Source organism: Macaca mulatta, chromosome 4 (genome assembly GCF_049350105.2).
Source record: "Macaca mulatta isolate MMU2019108-1 chromosome 4, T2T-MMU8v2.0, whole genome shotgun sequence".
Lineage (NCBI taxonomy): Eukaryota > Metazoa > Chordata > Mammalia > Primates > Cercopithecidae > Macaca > Macaca mulatta.
The window spans coordinates 10,168,919-10,191,405 of NC_133409.1; the positions used below are offsets into that span (position 1 = coordinate 10,168,919).

A 22,487-nucleotide genomic window follows, 5' to 3' on the forward strand; every position below is an offset into this window, starting at 1 on the left:
ACTTTATCAAGAGAAGGATAGTTTTTTTTTTTTCTTTTTTTCTTTTTGGTAATATTAACTAAGAAGGATTTGGAGACTAGAATGGAATTTAACTCTTTGTGAAAATAGATGCAATATTTCATGTGGAAAACATAATTGTTAAACGATATCTATAAACATAAAATTTAGGATGTTCAATAAAAGCTATCAGAAGGATCATGGGTAAATAAGTCAGGTCTTACTGCTAATAATTTTTTCAGATTTGACGGTATTATGACTGTGATAAGCAGGGCTGTCAAGCCAGTTGTCATCTATTTTTACAGTAATTTGAAATCTATCAAATTGTATTTTGGGTTGACTAATTAGCTTCTGACCTTGAACGTGTTTATACACTTGGATTCTTGGTGTTAATCTAATTTTCAGATTCTGCTGGGTTATTTATTCCATTCTTGTTGCTCTACTTTTCCTCTTTGTGAGGGGCACTGTTTATGAGTCATGGGTGAAGGGACATACTCAAGTGAGCAGGAGTGGCTTCCAGGAGTGCCACAGTCCGGATGACATCTTCGTGCTCTTCTCCCCGGGTCCCCCTTTGATTTGTATGGGTCTGGTGTGATTTGGAAGGTCAGGCCTCAACAACGGGGAGGAGAGGGCAAGTGAGTTATGATGAAAGAGAATAATGGAAGGAAAGGATCACAGCCTTGTCCAGAGAAATGGTAAAAATGTAAGTAGCCTTTCTAAGAACTTGAGGAATACAACTTTGCTGGGTTTTCCATTTAATACTAATAAAGTGGAAAACGGGCTGGGCACGGTGGCTCTTGCCTGTATTCCTAGCACTTTGAAAGGCTGAGGTGGGTGGATCACTTGAGGTCAGGAATTCGAGACCAGCCTGGCCAACATAGTAAAACCCCATCTCTACTAAAAATACAAAAAATTAGCCAGGCGTGGTGGCACAAACCTATGATCACAGCTGTTCAGGAGGCTGAGACATGAGATTTGCTTGAACCTGGGAGGCGTAGGTTGCAGTAAACCAAGATCACACCACTGCATTCCAGCCTGGGTTACAGGGCGAGACCGTGTCTCAAAAAAATAAAACAAATAAAGATGAAAACGCTTATGGCATTTAGCAGTGTCAGAATATAAAGCCAAGCACATTTTCTAAGGCCTTATTTTTTTTCAAGTAGCAAAAGAAATCATTTAGGCTATCATGTGAAAACAAAACAAAACTGGCCAATTGCTGTTATAGATTTTAGCTCCCTAGCTGATTAAGGTTTCCCAGAAGTGACTATTCATATACAAATGAAATGAGTAAGCCCTCGGGAATTACAGCTCCTGGTTAGGTGGGGGAATCTTTTTGTCCCTGATTTATCTGTGAACTAGCATTTGCAAGAGGTGGGGTGGGCTGCTCTGAGTTCCAGCCGGACTTCCTGATGAAGAGGACACTCCCGGCTGCTCCTCCAGAGGACTCTGCTTCCCTAATGACCGAGAAGCAATTTCCATGGCCAAACCCTGCACACGCTGGAAATCCAACAATGCCACCTTGAGCAGCCTTGCCTCAGGCATAACTACTATTGCTCAGTACTGCTGGAAACGTTTCTTGGGCCACTTGGCTTGGGCCCTGCCATGCCCCAGTGACCTCACAGTGGTGCAGCAGTGCCAGCCTTCTGACCAGCCGTCTTGGACTCCAGCGAGAAAGCTTTCCTGTCTTTGACTTTTTAAATTTTTTAAACTGAGTAATCAAGAGAAACAAAACAGAATTCAGAGACAGTTAATCCCAAAGAATCATGCCACTGTCTGTGAGATGACACCCGTGTGTGAGCAAAGCCGTCCCAGACACCCAAGGTGGAATTTTCGAAAAAGGCCCTTCCAACTTCTGTTGTGTGTTCCCTTATTGGCCGCTGGTTTTGAAAACGGAAATGACAGAAAAGACTTCAACAATCCAGCCCACGGATTGTATAGGAGCAGAAATGACCAGATCGGCCGGGCACAGTGGCTCACACCTGTAATCCCAGCACTTTGGGAGGCCGAGGCGGGTGGATCACCTGAGGTCTGGAGTTCGAGACCAGCTGACTAACATGGTGAAACCCCATCTCTACTAAAAATACAAAAAATTAGTTGGGCATGGTGGCACATGCCTATAATCCCAGCTAGTCAGGAGGCTGAGGCAGGAGAATCAATTGAACCCGGGAGTCGGAGGCTGCAGTGAGCCAAGATAGCACCATTGCACTCCAGCTTAGGCAAAGCTCCATCTAAAACAACAACAACAACAAAAAACCACTCTGCTAATTAGCCTGTAAGAAAAGGTGTTGTTGAATTCTCCATGAGCCTCTGATGTGTCTGCTCATCTCTGAGGGAGGCACTACCTTGTTCTGACCCACCTTTTCAAGGAAGTTTTAGAGCAAATGACCTTGAAAGTAGAGAAGATAATGTTTCTCTCCAGATCAGAAGGCAAAGATGCTTATTGTGCAGTATAATAAAGACAATGTCTCCCTTCAGGATGAAAGGATGGCTTGCTTAGAACTACTTATAGAAGATTTGAGTTTCCTAAGCTCAAGGTCCTCAGCTGCGATGCAAAACCCCTGTACCTGTAGAATCTGACTTAGCCCATCTGCTTCAACCCTGAGAGAGACATGTGGAGGGGAACTGGTATAATATGATGCTCATGCTTCTTTCTCCCTGTGCTCTGAGTTCTGTAGTCCTTTGTCTCTGATCCAGGAGTCTCTTGTCTTCTGTCAGCTTTTATGATACTGCGGCAAACTAATTTGTTACTTCCAAGATTTTACTTGCAAGCTGGGTAAAATCTCACATTCTTCACAGTTCTTGCCAGTTATTCTAGTACTACACAAAAACATTCTTTCATAAAAATTGTGGGAGAAAGCACTGAAATTTACTGATGAGGCATACATATTTAATATAGGGTTGGCAATGTGTGTTTTAGTTTTATCACACTGTATGAATTACTAGAATTTTTCAACTATCTGTAACTTCTTATACCATTATCTATGAACACCTACCCCCCAATAAAAAGACTTTTATCTGGCTGAATTTTATCTGGTGTTAGAACAATTTGTGATTTGTTAGCTGAATGTCTACTGCAGCTTTCTGAAGGTAAGAAAAAACATAAATGCTTTATATCTATTTATCTGTATATGAAACACTTTCTCAATAGTCCTGCCAACTCAGCTATTTTGGAGGAATTACTTTATGTTTTGAATGAGGATTTCCTTCATGTCTGCAAAAAACAGTCGTAGCTAGCTCAGTGTATTTCATAAGGGTCAGTCATGTCCTTCAGACTTTTCGTTGTGGTGTTCAGACATTGTTTTAAATCTCTTTCTCAATACCCTTGAGCTGGCCATTGAAGGATTTGTCGCATTTCAAAAGATTAAGTAAAAATAATGGGATGCTATGTTCAGGAAAACAACATAACCAAACAAAAAAATCAGCCAGCATGATTTCCATGCTGCTGTGGGGGAAGGTCCTGGACTCATGGGCAGGACTCCACAGGCATGCCTGAGCCTGGACCCATCACACACACTGGACATCCCTTCCACTCCAGCAAGACTCCACACACACGCCTCCATGGGCTGAGGACTGTAAGTGTGAGGGCCGGTTGATATTCCACTGCCCCAGATAGGATAGGTTTAGTTAACTAAATTATACCACCTGGGATTGGTGAGCCTTGTAGTGAAGAACAGCCTGGGTTCCAAATCCCTGACTTTGGGATACTTCTTTTTAAAATGGCACACTCAGCCGGGCGCAGTGGCCCACACCTGTAATCCCAGCACTTTGTGAAGCTGAGGCAGGTGGATCACTGGAGTTCGAGACCAGCCTGGCCAACATGGTGAAACCCTGTCTCTACAAAAATGCAAAAATTAGCCTGGCATGATGACGGTTGCCTGTAATCACAGCTTCTTGGGAAGCCAAGGAGGGAGAATCACTTGAACCTGGAAGACGGAGGTTGCAGTGAGCCAAGATTGCGCTAATGCATTCCAGCCTAGGCAACAGAGTGAGACTGTGTCTCAAAAAAAAGTAAAATGGCACACTCCAGATTTTTGAGAGTCACATATTTTACGTAAGATGTAGCATTATTTTCAGACATGGTAAGCGACCGGCTGCAGCAGCGGACTTACGAGAGAGTAACTAGAGTTGACTCACTTTGCCTCTGATGTTGGTGGAGCTCAAGGTTTCTCACGGTGTATTCCCCTGAGTGGCAGGAACAACATCACCTGGCAAGTTGTTAGAAATGCGAATTTTGATGCCATCCCAGAATTTACAAAATCCCAGGGTGGGTTCAGCGATCTCTGGTTTAACAAACCCGTGCCCTCTCCCACCCAAGTAATTCTGATGCACACAACAGCTTCAGACCAAGGGGTGTTGCTCAGGGTGTCACATGTCAGAGGAGAATGAGGTTAGTAAATTATAAATAGGAAAAGAAGAAAATAAATGTTGCAGTCAAACATATAAGGGGATAACATATAGCATTCATTAAATAAATGATAAATAGCATTGATTCAGTAGTGTTGATTAATCTATTGTTTTTCATTTAAGAAGTATATGTCAGGCCAGGCACGGTGGCTCACACCTGTAATCCCAGCACTTTGGGAGGCCAAGGCGGGTGGATCACAAGGTCAGGAGATCGAGGCCATCCTGGCTAAAACGTTGAAACCCTGTCTCTACTAATACAAAAAATTAGCCGGGTGTGGTGGCAGGCACCTGTAGTCCTAGCTACTCGGGAGGCTGATGCAGGAGAATGGCGTGAACCCGGGAGGCAGAGTTTGCTGTGAGCCGAGATTGCGCCACTGCACTCAAGCCTGGGCGACAGACACTCCATCTCAAAAAAAAAAAAAAGAGAGAAGTCATGCCTGTCCTATGTCAGTCACTGTTAAGAATACAAATATAAATAAAGCATTCTACAAATGTCTCATCGTGGACAACTGTGGCCTGCAGGGAAAAATCCAACTTGCCACATATTTTGTATAAAAGGTTTTATTAGGACACAGCCACACCCATTCATTTGCATACTGCTTATGGCTATTTTTAGCTACAAGGCCAAGTTGAGAAGTGTGACAAAGGCCATATAACCCACAAAACCAAAAACACTTAATATTTAATATCTGGCACTTTACAGCAAAGTTTGCCAATACCAGGTCAAGGGTTTTAAGGGAAAATCCTTTCCACATTTCAGGTAGTTAAACACTAGTGGAGTTAGGAGTAAGTGTGGTACGCAGGGGTTAGTCTGTCATCCAGTAATATATATGTATTATTTTTTCAGTAGCAGAAAATTTAGCTTCACAGACGTTAGTATCATGGAAGGCATACAGACTGTGGGACAAGAAGCAGAGCAATTGCTGGCTTGGTGTATGAGTGAACAGAAGGAGAGTGAGAACAAATATAGAAGTTAGAAAAGAAACAAGTGAAGAAAAAATGTGGCTGAGAAGGGAGAATATTATCAATCAAAAGAACGTGACCTATGTGAAAAGCTAAAATGAGGGAGTATGTGGCAGGACCTGGCTGGGGAAAGGAACTAAGCAGCAGCAAGATACTGGATTGGAACATTCCCGTTGCCTGGCACAGAGGGTGGGCGGCAGAGTCTTTGCGGGAATGCTGAAGTGTTGATGCCAGGCAGAAAAGGGGCAGATTCCAGATGGGGCAGGGAGAGCCATGCTCTGCTGCACTCTTGGCTGGGATGTAGTGGGCTGATCTCATCTCACTGAAACCTCAAGTGATTCTCCCGCCTCAGCCAGGCTCCGGCGGTTTTCCTGCCTCAGCCTCCAGAGTAGCTAGGATTACGGTCATGTGCCGCCACGCCCGGCTAATGTTTGTATTTTTAGTAGAGATGGCGTTTCGCCATGTTGGCCAGGCTGGTCTCGAACTCCTGACTTCATGATCCGCCCGCCTCAGCCTCTCAAAGTGCTGGGATTACAGGCGTGAGCCAACGCACCCAGCCTCTGCTGCACTTCTGTGTCTACCAGGAGTCCATGTGTACTTATGTGGCTATTTACAGTAGGGCTCTCTCAATTCCTGACTCTGCTAAATGACTAACCATGTAGTGATACTGGAGAAAAAGCACTGGATTTCCCTGCGGGGAGCTTGAGTTACTTCTCGGCTTCACCTCTTAACTGTTTGACCGCGGGCACCTCATTTCATGGCTTCGCGTCTCCCTTTCCTCATTAGTGAGAGACTTCCTCCCACCTCCACGCCGTGTGATTCTTCTAGACTCACTTATTATCATTGAAGGGCATGGCTAAATGAAGGCCACAGCGTACTTCTCCAGCTCCCTCGCTTAAAGAGCAAAAGAATAGCAGAGACTCAGGGCCCTTCTGAAAGGGAAATGTTGACCACTTTGGCACAAGGTCATCCTTTCCTGGGAAAGGTTTGCTGCTGATTTATCTCCATCTCACACCTCATCACAGATGTCTTCTCTTGCCCAAAGAGATTGTTTACTGTCGAAATGTTTAGAGGAAAAACGAGCAGCCGGGATTCATGTGTGTGATTATATTTAACTTTCTTTCAGGAATTTTTCTTTAAATGTGGAGCACACCCCACCTCTGACAAGGAAACATCAGTAGCTTTGCACCTGATCGCAACAAATAGTCGGAACATCACTTGCATTACGTGCACCGACGTCAGGTAAGGATCTAAAAATGGTGTCACTCCCCGCTCCTTACTTTCCCAATGCTGTTCTGCCACACGAGCCTTCCTCAGTGAACTCTCTTCCCTGGGGAGTATCTGCTTTATTTTGATGCTTCTGTCCAATTTGGGTATGTTTTAATGTGATGAAACTATTTAAAATGCCAGTGACTTTGTTTAAGTAGGTAAATAGGGTCCTAAGATGGGAGACGGCATATCTAAAATAGTGTATATAATCTTAGTTGATATTAAAGTGTAAGCTCACATATTTGAGTATAAAATGTAAACTCATCCATTAAGTTCAAAAACAAAATGAAAATATGGTGCTAACATTAGGAATGTTAACATTAGGCATGTGCCACCATGCCCAGCTAATTTTTTGTGTTTTTAGTAGAGACAAGGTTTCCCCATGTTGGCCAGGCTGGTCTCAAACTCCTGACCTCAGGTGATCTGCCCACCTCAGCCTCCCAAAGTGCTGGGATTACAGGCGTGAGCCACTGCGCCCGGCCAGGAATGGAAAAACAATTTATGAACACCATAACATATAGCCCATACATTTTATTTTTAAAATGTCTTTTCCATACATTTCAGTTCTCCATATTTGCCTATATTTATGCTGAGGCTTCGCACACATTCATACACTCAAAATGAAAGCATGTAGCTAGTTTGGGACCTTGTTATTTCTAATCCCAGTGATCACAAGAAAAGCAAGCAAATGTGGAGATGGCCCTGTTAGTGAAAAAAGGGAAAATGACTCAATGTGAATTGCGGTGTAGGAGCCAAGGACAAAGTGGAAGAAACTGAGTCTGTTTGCTCTGCAGAGTAGGCAGTTCAGAGTAGAATTCCTTACTCTACACTTTTCGAATGGACAGAGAAAACAAATTAGCTTCATTACATGTTCGTTGAGGTTGACTATGAAGCTCAAATTGGAATAGTGAGAACTTAGCCCTGATATCAGGATGAATTTTTTTTTTTTGGGGGGGAAGGAGTTTCCCTGTTGTTGCCCAAACTGGAGTGCAATGGCGCGATCTTGGCTCACTGCAACCTCCACCTCCCGGGTTCAAGTGATTCTCCTGTCTCAGCCTCCCAAGTAGCTGGGATTACCGACATGCACCACCACGCCAGGCTAATTTTGTATTTTTAGTAGAGACGGTTTCTCCATGTTGGTCAGACTGATCTCGAACTCCTGACCTCAAGTGATCTGACCGCCTCAGCCCCGCCAAGTGCTGAGATTATAGGCGTGAGCCGCTGTGCCTGGCCCAGGAAGAACTTTTTAATGAAATGCCAAAATGAATTAATGAATAAAGTAAAAGAATCTATTGTTTCAGACTTTTAAGCAAAAATAGTCTTATACCCCAATCGTTTTAAGTGTTGTCTTTCTTTGGCTTTTGGAACTGTATTAGATGGTCTTTTAAAGTTGCTTTAAACTCTGTGATTTCCTGATAAGCAAATATTCACACTCCTATCAGGCTATTTCTATACTCTAATAAATTAAAATTAAAATGTTGATTAATAGAAGCCCAAAAACCTTAACAACATCTGTTGAACAAACGTGTTTCCAAGAAGGAATAAAAATGAGACATGATTTTCCCTTTGCTGCATGTTTAGTCACTGCTGTGGCAGGAAGCACCACAATATTGCCTTTAAAATGCAGCGCTTCAGCCTCTCTTGGCAAGGTGAATGATTGCGTGTGGCTAACGCTTTCAACATGCAAGAAGAACAGCTAAGATGGGGATTCTGGTGTTTCAGGAAAGGAATTGGAAAGTGCTAAAAGTGAGGGCTTGACTGCTCTGATAGCAGTAGGTAATTAAAGTCACTTTTCAGTTTTTCAAAGGAAAAATTCAAAATACTCTTCTGTAAGTTAGAAAGCAGCTCATCAGCCAGTGTTTTAAACTTTCCATTACGGTTGGTAACGATGACATTAAAATATGTGGTGATGATGGTATTATCTTACAAAGAGCGTTGCCCTCCCCGTTTCCTGCTATTACACTGTCACTTTCGTATTAATAACTGGTAATATCTTTGAAAGACAATGAGCCACCTCCCAGATACACAGGATGATAATGGCTGGAAAAATAATATTGTCACATTAATTTTTTTCGTAGGATAACTTTTGGGAGAATTCATACATAGAAGCGTATGTGTGAATACATACGCTTATATGTATTCATATATATACACATATACATATATACACGTATATACACATATATACACATATATATGTATATACACATATATACATATATGCATATACATATATACATAAGATACATATATCCAGATGCATCTTAAGGGTGTGTGTATATAACCAACCACTTGATTGAATAAGGCCCCTTCTCGTGTAAGGGAGCCAAGTGCCCCATATGTAGGAAAGAGAGAAGAACTCTTTCTTCTGACTTCGAGGGCTCCATGTGTAAGGACATTATGAGCACCTGCACAGACACTCCATGCTGTTTGGTGACCATTGTGGGGTTTTTCCTGATCATGCTTTCTTTTTACATTTAGAAATCATTCACAATAAACTCTAAAAAATGTTATAAGTGACCAGATGCGGTGGCTCACGCCTGTAATCCCCACACTTTGTGAGGCCGAGGCGGGTGGATCACCTGAGGTCAGAAGTTTGAGACCAGCCTGGCCAGCATGGTGAAACCTCGTCTCTACTAAAAATACAGAAATTAGCCAGGCGTAGTGGTGCATGCCTATAGTCCCAGCTACTCTGGAGGCTGAGGCAAGAGAATCGCTTGAATACGGGAGGTGGAGGTTGCAGTGAGCCAAGATTGCGCCACTGCACTCAAGCTTAGGTGACAGCAGCAAAACTCCATCTCAAAAAAAAAAAAAAAGTGTTAGAAGTTATTTTTACCCTAATGCTTAGTAAAATTTCTGTTTAATTTGTTCCTATCTCTTGATTATGCCTAAATATTTGCAGTATGTGTGTGCTGTATAATTATGTTGTATATAGTTTTGTATCGTACTTTTTCCATTTAGCATGACATTACGATAAATTTTCTCTGTACCCGGCATGTATGTGGTGGCTCATGCCTGTAATCCCAGCATTTTGGGAGTCCAGGTAGGCAGATTGCTTGAGCTCAGGAGTTCAAGACCAGCCTGGGCAACATGGCAAGACCCTGTCTCTACAAAAAATATAAAAATTAGCCACGTGTGATGGCATGCACCTGTAGGCCCAGCTACATGGGAGGCTGAGGCAGGAAAATGGCTTGAGCCTGGGAGGTCAAGACTGCATTGAGCTGTTTGTGCCACTGCACTCCAGCCTGGGTGACAAAGTGAGACCCTGTCTCAAAAAAATAAAAAATGAAAATAATAATAAATTTTCTCTGCCATGAAAACAGTTTTGAAAAAATAGGTACCTAAAATTCTGTTATGTGGGTGTATGCTGTTGTAGGACTTTGTCCTTAGTTCAGCTAAAAATGGGGTCCTTGTCACACAACCATGAAAAATTAGGCCCGCAGACTCTTTGAAGGGTGAGAAAAATGAAATTTGTTGGGCAAAAAGGAAAACAAAAAGGGTAACAGGGACTCTCAGCAAAGCAAGATGAATATAGATGAAAATCTATAAAGCAAGATGAATACAGATGAAAATAATAGATGAAAATCAGAGGATAGTATTAATTTATCTGTAAATATAGTTTCTGTGTACTCCTTATCATACTGGGAAATAAAATATTAAGCCTCCAACTGATTGAACAGACTCCCCCCTGGTCAAGGGGACCGTGGAGACACCTTGGAAGCTGAGTTCCAGCCATGATGGGGTGGGAGGTCAGACCGGCCTGTTATGCCCCCGCCCTCACTAACCACCTCTAGGCTTCCTTTCCTAGGGGCTAAACAGAAACTAGACAGGTTTTCCCACATCACCAACTGAAATCCCAGGTACTACGCCGTTCAGGAGACACCAGGCTCCTCCCCGCCGCCAACAGGGTGAACTTCCCAAGGCTCCACCCTTTCTCCCAGTGCGCAGGCTGGTCAGTTTCTCTGCGTACCCCCTTGGGTAGCTTGGCTGTCTCAGTTCTATTTAACCATTTCCCCACTTGAGCATTTACTTACAGTTTTTTTTTTTTTTTTTAAATAAGACTGAAAACCGTATTATTTTACAGATATCGTTGACTGCATGCGTCAGCGCTAAGAGCACAGTCATAACAGTGGTTGTAGGTCCACGGAAATGGACATTTGTTAGGTTCTTGATCCGTATCGTCACCTTCCTTTCCAGAAACACTGCTCCAGTTCTGATCTGGCTTCCCAGGTTTGAGAGGGCTCCCTCCTGCCTCTCTTTCAGCATTGCATATGCTCATAATTTTTGTCTTTGCCTATGTGATAAAGGAGATTTTTTATTATTATTGTTTTGTTATTTATGAATTCAAGAATTTCTCACTCGCTTATTTGCATTTTTTATTGTGAGAGAACAATGCCAAACTTTCTCCGTACAAAAGCTGTACAGAAAGTCTACAAAACAGATCTGGTTTCAGCAATTGCTTTCTCTTTCACTATTCATAATATCACGGTGTCCTTTATAAACAGACAGTTTACTGTCTTTTGAATTTATGTTTAAATATATTGCTTTGGTCTTTAAAAATATTATATTTTCCTGGAGATAAATCAAATTCCTAATTACAGACTTAAAAATAAAAGAGTATTTTAAATCTATTTTTATTTTATAATTGTTTTACATATGTATATATATGTGTATTAATTATACGTCATTAATCAAATTAGACATAACCACATAATAAATGAAAATCAGAGGATAGTATTAATTTATCTGTAAATATAGTTTCTGTGTACTCCTTATACTGGGAAACAAAAATAAAATTGTTAGCCTCCTACTGACTAAACAGAATCCCTCCTGGTCAAGGGGGCCGTGGAGAAACCTTGGAAGCTCAGTTCAAGCCATGATGGGGTGGGAGGTCAGACAGGCCTGTTATGCACCTGCCCTCACTAACCACCTCTAGGCTTCCTTCCCTAAGGGCTAAACAGAAACCAGGCCTTTGAAAGGACTCCACACTGAGGCCAGGCGTGGTGACTTACACCTGTAATCCCAGCACTTTGGGAGGCTGAGGTCGCAGATCACTTGAGGCCAGGAGTTTGAGACCAGCCATGGCCAACATGGGGAAATCCCATCCCTACTACTAATACAAAAAAAAAAAAAATTTCACAGGCTTGGTGGCACGCGCCTATAATCCCAGCACTCAGGAGGGTGAGGCAGGAGAATCACTTGAACCTGGGAGGTGGAAGTTGCATTGAGGCGCGATCATACCACTGTACTCCAGCCTGGGTGACAGAGTGAAACTGTGTCTCAAAAGAAAAAAAAGACTCCACACTGATAATGTCGATCACTGGCTTATATCTTCCCAGGTACAGAACAAAGGCAAGATGAGATAAATCAGTCCTTCACCCTCCCTGAGACAGCTGTTTCCTCTATTCCGATTTTCTTTAAATGTTCACCTTATCTTATGTAAAATGTAGGTTTACTGGGCACTAACTAAAAGCTCACAAGTATATAATCATCACAAGTGTGTCTCACTGCCTCCTCCTTTTAAGGACAATGCATAAACGCTAAATCTCCTGAGAACCTCTTAGGGAAAAAACAGCCACAGATGTATCTGTGACTTGCATTTTTCCCAGGCCTGCTCTCAAGCTGGAATAACAGACCTTGATGACTGAGCCTTCTGCCTCAGTCACTCATTGCGGTTGTCAATACTAATGAAAGTAAGAATTTTGTTTTTGTGCTTTACAAATATAAAGTAATAAGAGACCCATCACTATACAATAAGAGACCCATCACTCTTTCATTTACCTTTTTAATAATAATTCAAATGCTCTAATGCCAAAAAGTAACTTTTTGACCTTAAGAGAATAGCACAATTTCTTTGGCCTTCGGTTTCTGTGCAAAATCCAGGATTTTAAGTAGGTCATCTACGAGGCTCTGACTGGTTCTAAGGACTGCAAAAGGGAGGAATAAGATTTCTTCATAGCTTATGAATTGATTGAGACAGTTGCAAAACTACTTGCATTTAGTCCTGTCTGTTGACAAATGCAGAAATCAAAGATGAAGTCTGCAATGATGTTGCCTACCAAATCACATATATGTGGTTGTAACACGTAGGCAGATGGATAAGAGACATGTGTGACTCACGGCCAGATTTTAGGCTTACAATTTAATTCAGATACATGATTTGTGTCCTTTGAGTTTACATTTGACATAAAATATTTTACTCTTTCTTAGACCAGGCGCGGTGGCTCATGCCTGTAATCCCAGAACCTTGGGAGGCCAAGGTGGGCAGATCATGAGATCAGGAGTTCGAGACCAGGCTGGCCAACATAGTGAAACCCCATCTCTACTAAAAATACAAAAATTAGCTGGGCATGGTGGTGTGTGCCTGTAGTCCCACCTACTTGGGAGGCTGAGGCAGGAGAATCGCTTGAACCTGGGAGGCAGAGGTTGTGGTGAGCCAAGATCGTGCCACTGTATTCCAGCCTGGGTGACAAAGCGAGACTCCGTCTCAAAACAAACAAACAAACAAAATATGTTACTCTTTCTTAAGGGAAAAAGTGAACTATCTGGGAAACAGAATGTCCTGAGGTTTTTTGTGAAGCCGCAGGTTCCCTTCTGGCATCAAGCCTTGCTTCTCCTCTCCTTACCAAAATAGTGACTTGATCTTCGCCCTTCAGGCTTGTCAGTTGATAGTTGGAGGTTTATGAATGTAAGCATAACAAGCTGAACAAAAAGCAAGAACTGGATTAAGCACAGTAAGTCTAGCACTTGCAGGCAACATGGCTGCCTTGTTTAGTATTTCCAATAGAAGTTACGACAGAAGGTTCAGAACATGCTTGGGTGCCTAAGTCATATGAAAATGGCATGGGTAAGCCAGAGGGATACCAGAATTCTTTCCCTAAACAGCATGTGTGTCTTGGGGTTCACCCTTTGTCAGTGTCTCCCAAACGAAGATATTTCTGCCCTTTCAATCTCTCTTTACAGTGCTAGTCTTCTAAAATTTTTAAAATGTAAAATTTGAAAACATACAAAATAGAAAAATCCTCATCATGATATTGAGGACTAAACTCCGATTTTTTTAATCGTACCCAAATTCCTATCTAAGGGGTCTGGGGAGTCATGTCCTACAGTTCATATATTCTCATCAGATAGGTTTTATTTAACCCTATTTATTGTAACTACTTTCCAAACTGACTTTGGGATAACATTATGAGACAAGGAAGAAAAACAAAATATTTTACCCCGAAACGTGTTTCTTTGCTGTATCTTGAAATGGCCCCGCAAAGCTATCCTTTGTGGGGGAAAATTTGCATCTGTTACATAGCTAGATATTTTTAACATAGCTAACTAGATATTTTTCTATGTAGATAACATAGCTAGATATTTGTCTTCCAGACCTTCCCAATCATAAAGAGATTAACTAAAAATTTAGCACCTTTTAAAGATCTGAATAGGAGACATTTGTCATCTGTTGTCTCTGAGGGTAGCCATTATAAGACTTTAAAAGAACCTTGGTCTCCACAATCTTTTATCTTAACCTGAACATTCCCTTTCTATCCATCCCAGGTCTTTAGACAAACTCAACCAAATGCCAACCAGAAAGTGTTTAAATTTACCTGTGGCCTGGAAGCCCCCAGCTTTGAGTTGTCTCGCCTTTCTAGACCAAACTAATGTATTTCTGAAATGTGTTTGATTGATGTCTCATGCCTCCTTAACATGTATAAAACCAAGCTTGCCCCAGCCACCTTGGGTATGTTCTCAGGACCTCCCGAGGGCTGTGTCATGGACCAGTGTCACTCACATTTCGCTCAAAATATATCTCTTTAAATATTTTACAGAGTTTGACTCTTTCCGTTGATAGAAGGCACCTAGTGAATCTCTGCACTTTCTCTCACCTTTAATCATTATTCCTCAGTTTTCAAAGCTGAAGAAGACTGAAAAATAGCCAGTTTAGCTTAGTCAGAATTTAACCTTCGAGATACGTGTTTGAAAACCCAGGTCCCTGTCGGTCATTAAATCCAAAAAGCTGTTCTACCATGTTATTTCCCTCAGCTCTTCCAATAAAGACTTATGCTTTTGATGTCATTGTTGTTTGATATAAATGGTTTCATAATTGCCTTCAAATTTGTCCTAAAACAAAATTCATTCGGCTTATTGAAGCAGTGCCACAATGGATCACAGACTTAAAAGATTTACTTGGGCCTGGGGATTAGCCAAGATTTATCTCAAAGTCCATATGTACTTTCTCCAGGTGTACCTCGGGGAGAATGATTTAAAGATAATTTGACTGGATTTTGGTATGCATTCGTTCGTTCATTTAACAAAGAGAGATAGGGAATGGAGATCTTAGTTACAATTCCCTTTGAATGCATTTGTTAGGTCTTAGGCTTCTTTTGTCAATTCACATGTTAATTTTGGCTATAGTTGGCATTCTGTTGTGACTTAGAATTACTGTGTAAGTTCTTTGTCAGTCTGTTTTTTGACAATACCAATAGCTACTTTCCATTAACTTAAGATTTTCTTAAAATTTGGGGATCAGATGAGACCTGATAGTTTATCTAGTCATCAGGCTCTGAGGAGCATGGTGAGAAACTCAGGTATACGTCCAAAAAATTTAACTAGAATCTTTAACACAGCCTTTTACAGTAAGTGGCTTTCTTTCTGTAATGGAAATTGTTGGAAGTTTTTTATGTGTTGTAGCGCCAGTGTTTGTGCACACAAAGCTACATATTCCTCCCATTAGACCCAAATATGTTTATATTATAATAAACAGGGATATGTTCTAGAGTCGAATGGAAAATCTTACAACTTTTTAAGATGAAAGAGAAAACTTCAAAGATATATCTTCTAGCTTGAAGCAGGCTACTTCACACCGTGCCCCAGGCCCCATAGGAGTAAATTCTATCTCCTTATGCCAGGAGTGATTCTTTTCTGAAAAGTGTGACACACCCTCATCTAATCCAGTCTTGAGGGAGGGCTGCTATAAGCCCTTCCAAAAAGAATCTTTGCATAAAGCCTCCAATAACAGGTGATCACCATGCTCCCTTTGAGATTCAGATGCAGTGCTTAATGACCTGAAATTTTTTAGCTGCGTTAATTTGAAATAATTCGGGCTTCCATCTTATAAATGAAGAAATTGAATGTATCACATTAAAAAAAATTACATCTGATCACACCACAAGGAAGTGGTTAAGCCAGTCTACAAACCAAAGTCCACATGGCTTGCCTTGCTTTTCTTTCATTGCAACTTCCCCTCTACCCTGCATGGTCCTGACTTTCTCTGTACAGTAAGAAGCAAGGCTATCTGGTGAGGCCAGAAGGTGGATTTGTATGTGAAAAGGAAAATGTAGCAGTAAAGTGAGATTCAGAGAAAAGAAAAAGTTGAATTCGCTGTTGTCCTGTGTGTCTGCCTTTAAAAAGCCAGTAAGAGTGGAAAAATACAGAGCTGCCTCCAAGTCTGCTGCTCTGCAAAATTGCAGGCTGCTTGCAGGGCAAGACCCAGATTGACTGACATGCCAGTGTGACTGGTCCTCCCCACAGTGGCCAGCACAAGACTGCATCAAAGAGATTTAAATAAATGCTGACTTAAAGGTAAATCTGTTTCACGCAGTGCAACAAACAGAAAGCAAACTATTTGCACATGAAACAATCTCCTTTTAAAAATCCCTTCTGAATTTAATAGACTAATTGAGTTAATTATTTAACTCAAATAAAACAATGAATTGGTCAGAAATCAATGGAGATTTTTAAGGAGATATTAGAAATAAGGGGGAATGTCCAATTTTGAAATCCAAGTCACAGATATAGATTATGCTGCCATATTATTTGGGTCAGTTACTTATGAAAGCATAGAAGAAATATTTTATCCCCACTGATACTTCGAAATGTGAACCATGTCAGTTTTAATGTCAGTCAGAGGCCTTCATTTCTCCCGTGGTGAACCTGTGGGCTTCAGATCTGAGCAGCTGCATTAGCAGAGCTTCCTAGAGATGTTACAGGTTCTTGGGCATGAAATTCTTAGGCCTTACCTTCTCATTTAACTGTCATCTCAGGTGCGCAGCAACCCCTGCTGGGAAGAGCGGGGGCAATATTGCAAATCCTCCTGGACCAATTTTGTATCCGTTAAGGTCAACCTTGCGTGTTGTAACTGTCTGGATTTTAAGCAGTTCATTTTCTGTTGGTGGGTGTTTTTGTTTCTTTGTTTTTTGTTTGTTTTTGTTTTTGTTTTTGTTTTGAGACAGAGTTTGGAGTTTTGCTCTTGTCACCCAGGCTGGGGTGCAATGGCTTGATCTTGGCTCACTGCAACTTCCGCCTCCCGGGTTCAAGCAATGCTCCTCCCTCAGCCTCCTGAGTAGCTGGGATTAAAGGCATGTGCCACCATGCCCGCTAAGTTTATATTTTTAATAGAGACAGGGTTCCTCTATGTTGGCCAGGCTTGTCTCGAACTCCTGACCTCAGGTGATCCACCAGCCTTGGCCTCCCAAATTGCTGAGATTACACATGTGAATCACCATGCCTGACCTGTTGGTGGATGAGAAGAAAGATGGAGCGGCTGGGCGAGGTGGCTCATGCCTGTAATCCCAACACTTTGGGAGGCCAAAGCAGGTGGATCTCGAGGTCAGGAGTTCAAGACCAGCCTGACAAACATGGCAAACCCCCGTCTCTGCTAAAAATACAAAAATTAGCCAGGTGTGGTGGTGTGCACCTGTATTCCCAGCTACTCAGGAGGCTGGGTTAGGAGAATCACTTGAACCTGGGAGGTGGAGGTTGCAGTGAGCTGAGATTGCACCACTGCCCTCCAGCCTGGGTGACAGAGTGAGACTCCTTCTCAAAAAAAAAAAAAAAAAAAAATGTGCTACATTCCTGAAGCGTCTAAGAGACCCTTGCTAAAACTTTGTTGACAGTAAAGCTTTGTTTTTAAGGTCCATTTTCACCTGAAAGAAATACCCACAGTGTTTACATAACTACTTTTTTAAAAGAAAACTATTGCATTACTTGTGCATTTATTTCTAATGGCAATTTTATCCTTATAATTAGCAGTTTGTTATAAACTAGATGAGGGGAAGAAGTTACTTTTCATTGCAAATAATGTTTGTGCCAGTTCATATCTGCAGATAGAAATTTTAAAGTGCTGGGACACTTTTTAGTGATTAGCAATAATGTGATCTGCCTTGCCTTCTAGAAACATCCTTTAATGTAGCTATATTTTCTCATGACATTTAGAATTAAGTATTTGCAAATGTATCCTTTGTAGCTTTCAAAGTCTGTAGAGCTATTTGTGACAAAATAAGCAATAATTTCAGAAACCCAGAGTGCAAAGTTATTTATCGAGCAAGGGTCACGGTGTGTTGATTCTGTTCCTTGTCAATTTGACAAATTCTGCGTCACAGGAAACATGGCCTCACGTGCTATATCTTCTGTGCACTGGAAGTGGAATTTCAAGAGTTTCTAGATCTAAATGTAGATTTTCACACTAAGAGGTACTGGCCTACACAGATATACCAGCATTCTGTTATATCAGTATCACAGGCGAAGCAGTTTCATGCAGGCATCTGAGATCTTTAATATCTCCTCTACCATCAAAGATAAGGGAAAAGTAGATCAGTCTGTTCATTCAGCAGATATTTATTGAGTTCATCTGTGGCTCAAGAAACTATTCTGGGTGCTTCAAGCTGAGATAAAGCCTTGCATTTCTGATCAAGCCTGATGCATTTCTGTCGATGGCAGGGAAAACCATTGACAGGGACACTCTCTGGCAGGTGAGGGTGTGGTGGAACCGGGCTAGTTCAAGCAAGGCAGAAGGTGTTAACACCTCTCGTTCATTTTCACTGTATTGTGATGGAACAGGGACCCAAACTTTATCTCTTTAGGCTGTTTTCCCCACGATTCTTTTATAATACTTGTCCAAGACGGAACTTTGAAGAAATACATAGAATTATTTGTTACGTGTTTGAGCAGAGCGTGCACCAGTTTTCCCACTCCCTTTTCTTTTACACCCAACCAGCTAGATATGGACATTACCTGACTAACCCCAAACCATCCCACATAGTTTCCGTTTCTGCTGAAGTACCTCCTCCTTGCATATTAGGCTGGAAATGACCAGACTGTGACCCCAAAGTCAAACTTGAACACCCGTTGCTATCATTGCAGGTCTCCACATTCGATTCCTTCTCTGAGCCGGTACAAAAGTGACTTTGTGGTGTTTCAGACTGCATAGCACTGTTTTCTTGTGTGCTCAGTCCAGACACATGTGTATGTCAGGATAATGTGACATCAGTATATATTCCACAAGGCTGGAGAAGGTCCAACTATTGCTAACAAGTTGTATTGTTCTTACCATTTGTTAGATATTCTGTATGTATGTTGATCTTAACATTTTGAATGTTATTTATACCCATTTTACAGATGGGAAAAATGGTAACAAAGAAATTATATTACTTGCCAAAAGTCACATTGCTCTTAAACGGGGGAAGACAGTGGATCAATATTAGATCCCATGATAATTCTGACACCAACATTCATGCTCCTTGCTGCCATTCTTTTTTTTTTTTTTTTTTCCTGAGATGGAGTTTTGCTTTTGTTGCCTGGGCTGGAGTGCAATGGTGTGATCTCAGCCCACTGCAACCTACACCTCCCAGGTTCAAGTGATTCTCATGCCTCAGCCTCCTAAGTAGCTGGGATTACAGGTGCATGCCACCAAGCCTGGCTAATTTTTGTACTTTTAGTAGAGACGGGTTTTCACCATGTTGGTCAGGCTGGTCTCGGACTCCTGACCTCAGGTGATCTGCCCACCTCGGCTTCCCAAAGTGCTGGGATTACAGGCATGAGCCACGGCGCCTGGCCTCTTTGCTGCCATTCTATATGGCCTCAGGAATGTGTTTATTCCCTCAAAAAATGACATCATTAATTGTGGGAGAAGAAAAGAAGTATGGCTAGAAGACTGGAAATGATTGAAGAGGGGCATTATAAGCTTAAAAGTTGAAGGAGCGGCTGCAGATCCATTGCCCTTGGTTTGCTTGGGATTAATGGTGCTCCTGCTTAATAAAGTCAGCTGCAAATCCAGGGCAGAGGGGATCATTCCAGTCCTGGGCTTCTGTGAAGGTGGTTCCTGCCCTTCAGGGGAGGCATCGTGTGGCTTGCTGCTTAACAGAAGTTTGTGGCTCAGACACCCTTTGCTGAGAAGCATGAAGGAGCTTCCTGGGACCGGAAGACTGGGGCAGCCCTCAGGAGCCCCGGGAAGAGAGTGATGGGTGGTAGAGGAGGAGGTGGTGCCTACCCTGCAGGTTGTCATCAGGGACACAGTGGCAGAGCAAGACAACAAAGCAGCTTGGGAGCTTTCCTCACTCTGAGATTCCCAGGCAGTGAGGGAGAATGGCTCCTGACCAGGAGGACTCTGGACTGATCCCTGGTGAACTCAGATGTCACCTGGACATCCTCGACGGTAAATCGCCAGGATCCAGGTCAGAGGGTAGAGGGCACACTGGAAAATCAGTGGGTGATAACCCTCAACCACTTTCAATCTTTGCTACCTTTTCTTTTCTTTTCTTTTTTTTTGAGATGGATTCTCGCTGTCACCCAGGCTGGAGTACAGTGGTGTGATCGCAGCTCACTGCAACCTCCGCCTCCCAAGTATTTTGTTTAGCTCTCTCATCTTTAGTCTGTATTGGGAAAATTCTTAAGTATTTTTCCAAATATGAAATTTTATTATTAAGCTATTTGAGATCCACACATACGTAGTTACTTGACTTGTAATTAAGTGACACCACTGCACATTTCAGATCCACACATACATAGTTACTTAATTTGGAATAAAGTGACACATAAAGAACCACCAAAGATGTGGTGGTTCTGGGTAAATTTGATAACTTTATGTTTTAAAAAAATGAACCTTCCTATCATACACCATACATAAAAGTCAATACCAAATAAGTTGTAAATCTTAATATAAAAGTTGAAACAATGAAGCTTCTAGAATATAAAATAGTGCAATATCTTTATAACCCTGATAAAAAGGAAGATTTCTTTTTTTTTTTTTTCTCTTTCTCTGTTTCTGAGATGGAGTCTCACTCCCTCATCCAGGCTGGAGTGCAGTGGTGCAATCTCAGCTCACTGCAACCTCCACCTCCCGAGTTCAAGCGATTCTACTGCCTCAGCCTCCTGAGTAGCTGTGATTACAGGCATGTGCCACCACGCCCTAATTTTTTTTGTGTTTAGTAGAGACAGGTTTCACCATGTTGGCCAGGCTGATTTCAAACTCCTGGCCTCGTGATCCACTGGCCTTGGCCTCCTAAGGTGCTGGGATTACAGGTGTGAGCCACCGCACCCAGCCAAAAGGAAGATTTCTTATACAATACACAAAGAATATTTAATTAACGGGAAATGATTGACAAATTCATTTGCATTATACTTGGGAACTCATCCAGAGACACTATCAAGAGAGTGACCAGGCAAGCCACACAATGGGAGGTTTTGCAACTCATTTAACTGACTGAGGGCTCAGAATGTATAGAGAACGTCTACACATCAGTAAGAAAAAGGAAGACGGCTGGGCTTGGTGGCTCATGCCTGTAGTCCCAGCACTTTGGGAGGCTGAGGCAGGCAGATCACGAGGTCAGAAGATCGAGACCATACTGGCCAGCATGGTGAAACCCCGTCTCTATTAAAATAAAGAAAATTAGCTGGGCATGGTGGTCCATGCCTGTAGTCCCAGCTACTCAGGAGGTTGAGGCAGGAGAATCTCTTGAACCCTGGAGGCGGAGGTTGCAGTGAGCCAAGATTGCGCCACTGCACTCCAGCCTGGTGACAGAGAGAGACTCCGGCTTAAAAAAAAAAAAAAAAAAGGAAGACAATACAGGAGGAAAATGGGCAAATTAAAACCACAATTATACTATCACTTACCCAGCAGAATGCCTAGAATTTATGACACTGAACCCCAGTCCTTTTGGTAAGGATATGAAGCAACTGAAACTCTTGTATTCTACTGGACAATTATCTGCTAGAGATGAATATATACTTCTCATATGATTCAGGAATTCCACTCGTAGGTAAATACCAATGAGAAATACATATGTCTGTTTATGCATGTAAGAAACATTTATAGCAGTGTAACTTATGATACCTCACAGCTTGAAATAAGCCAAGTGTCCACCAAATAAGCTGTGGTATGAACATTCAGTGAAATACACAGTGATTTAAAAAGTGAATTAGGCTGGGCACAGTGGCTCATGCCTGTAATCCCAGCACTTTGGGAGGCCAAGGCAGGCGGCTCACAAGAGATTGAGACCATCCTGACCAACATGGGGAAACCCCGTCTCTACTAAAAATATAAAAATTAGCTGGGTATGGTGGCACATGCCTGTAATCCTGGCTACTGGGGAGGCTGAAGCAGGAGAATCACTTGAACTCAGGAGGCGGAGGTTGCAGTGAACCAACTCCAGCCTGGTGACAGAGTGAGACTCCACCTCAAAAAATAAAAAATAATAAAAATTTTAAAAAAGTGAATTAAACTCCATGCAGCTGCAAACATAATTTTTAAGGGAAAGCTGGACACAAGAATGGATAGTCTACATGATTCCATTTATATTGCTTCTGTTCAACAGCAATATGAAACCAGGTGCAGTGGCTCATGCCTGTAATCCCAGCACTTTTGGAGGCCGAGGCGGGTGGATCACCTGAGGTCAGGAGTTTGAGACCAGCCTGGCCAACATGGTGAAACCCTGTCTCTATTAAAAATACAAAACTTAGCCGAGCATGGTGGCCCAGGCCTGTAATCCCAGCTACGCGGGAGGCCGAGGCAGGAGAATCACTTGAACCTGTGAGGTAGAGGTTGCAGTGAGCCGAGATCGCGCCACTACACGCCAGGCTGGGCAACAGGA

At 42.2% G+C, this 22,487-nt stretch overlaps 1 protein-coding gene across 2 annotated transcripts in view; it reads left to right on the plus strand.

Annotated features, from left to right (window-relative positions):
• PRKN (parkin RBR E3 ubiquitin protein ligase) overlaps positions 1-22,487 on the plus strand; it is a 1,373,216-nt gene that overhangs the window by 742,622 nt on the left and 608,107 nt on the right. For both annotated transcript variants that reach the window (XM_015137330.3, XM_015137331.3), the window contains exon 6: positions 6,491-6,606. In XM_015137330.3, coding sequence (XP_014992816.3) covers positions 6,491-6,606 — 116 coding nt within the window. The remainder of the gene's footprint in view (positions 1-6,490; positions 6,607-22,487) is intronic.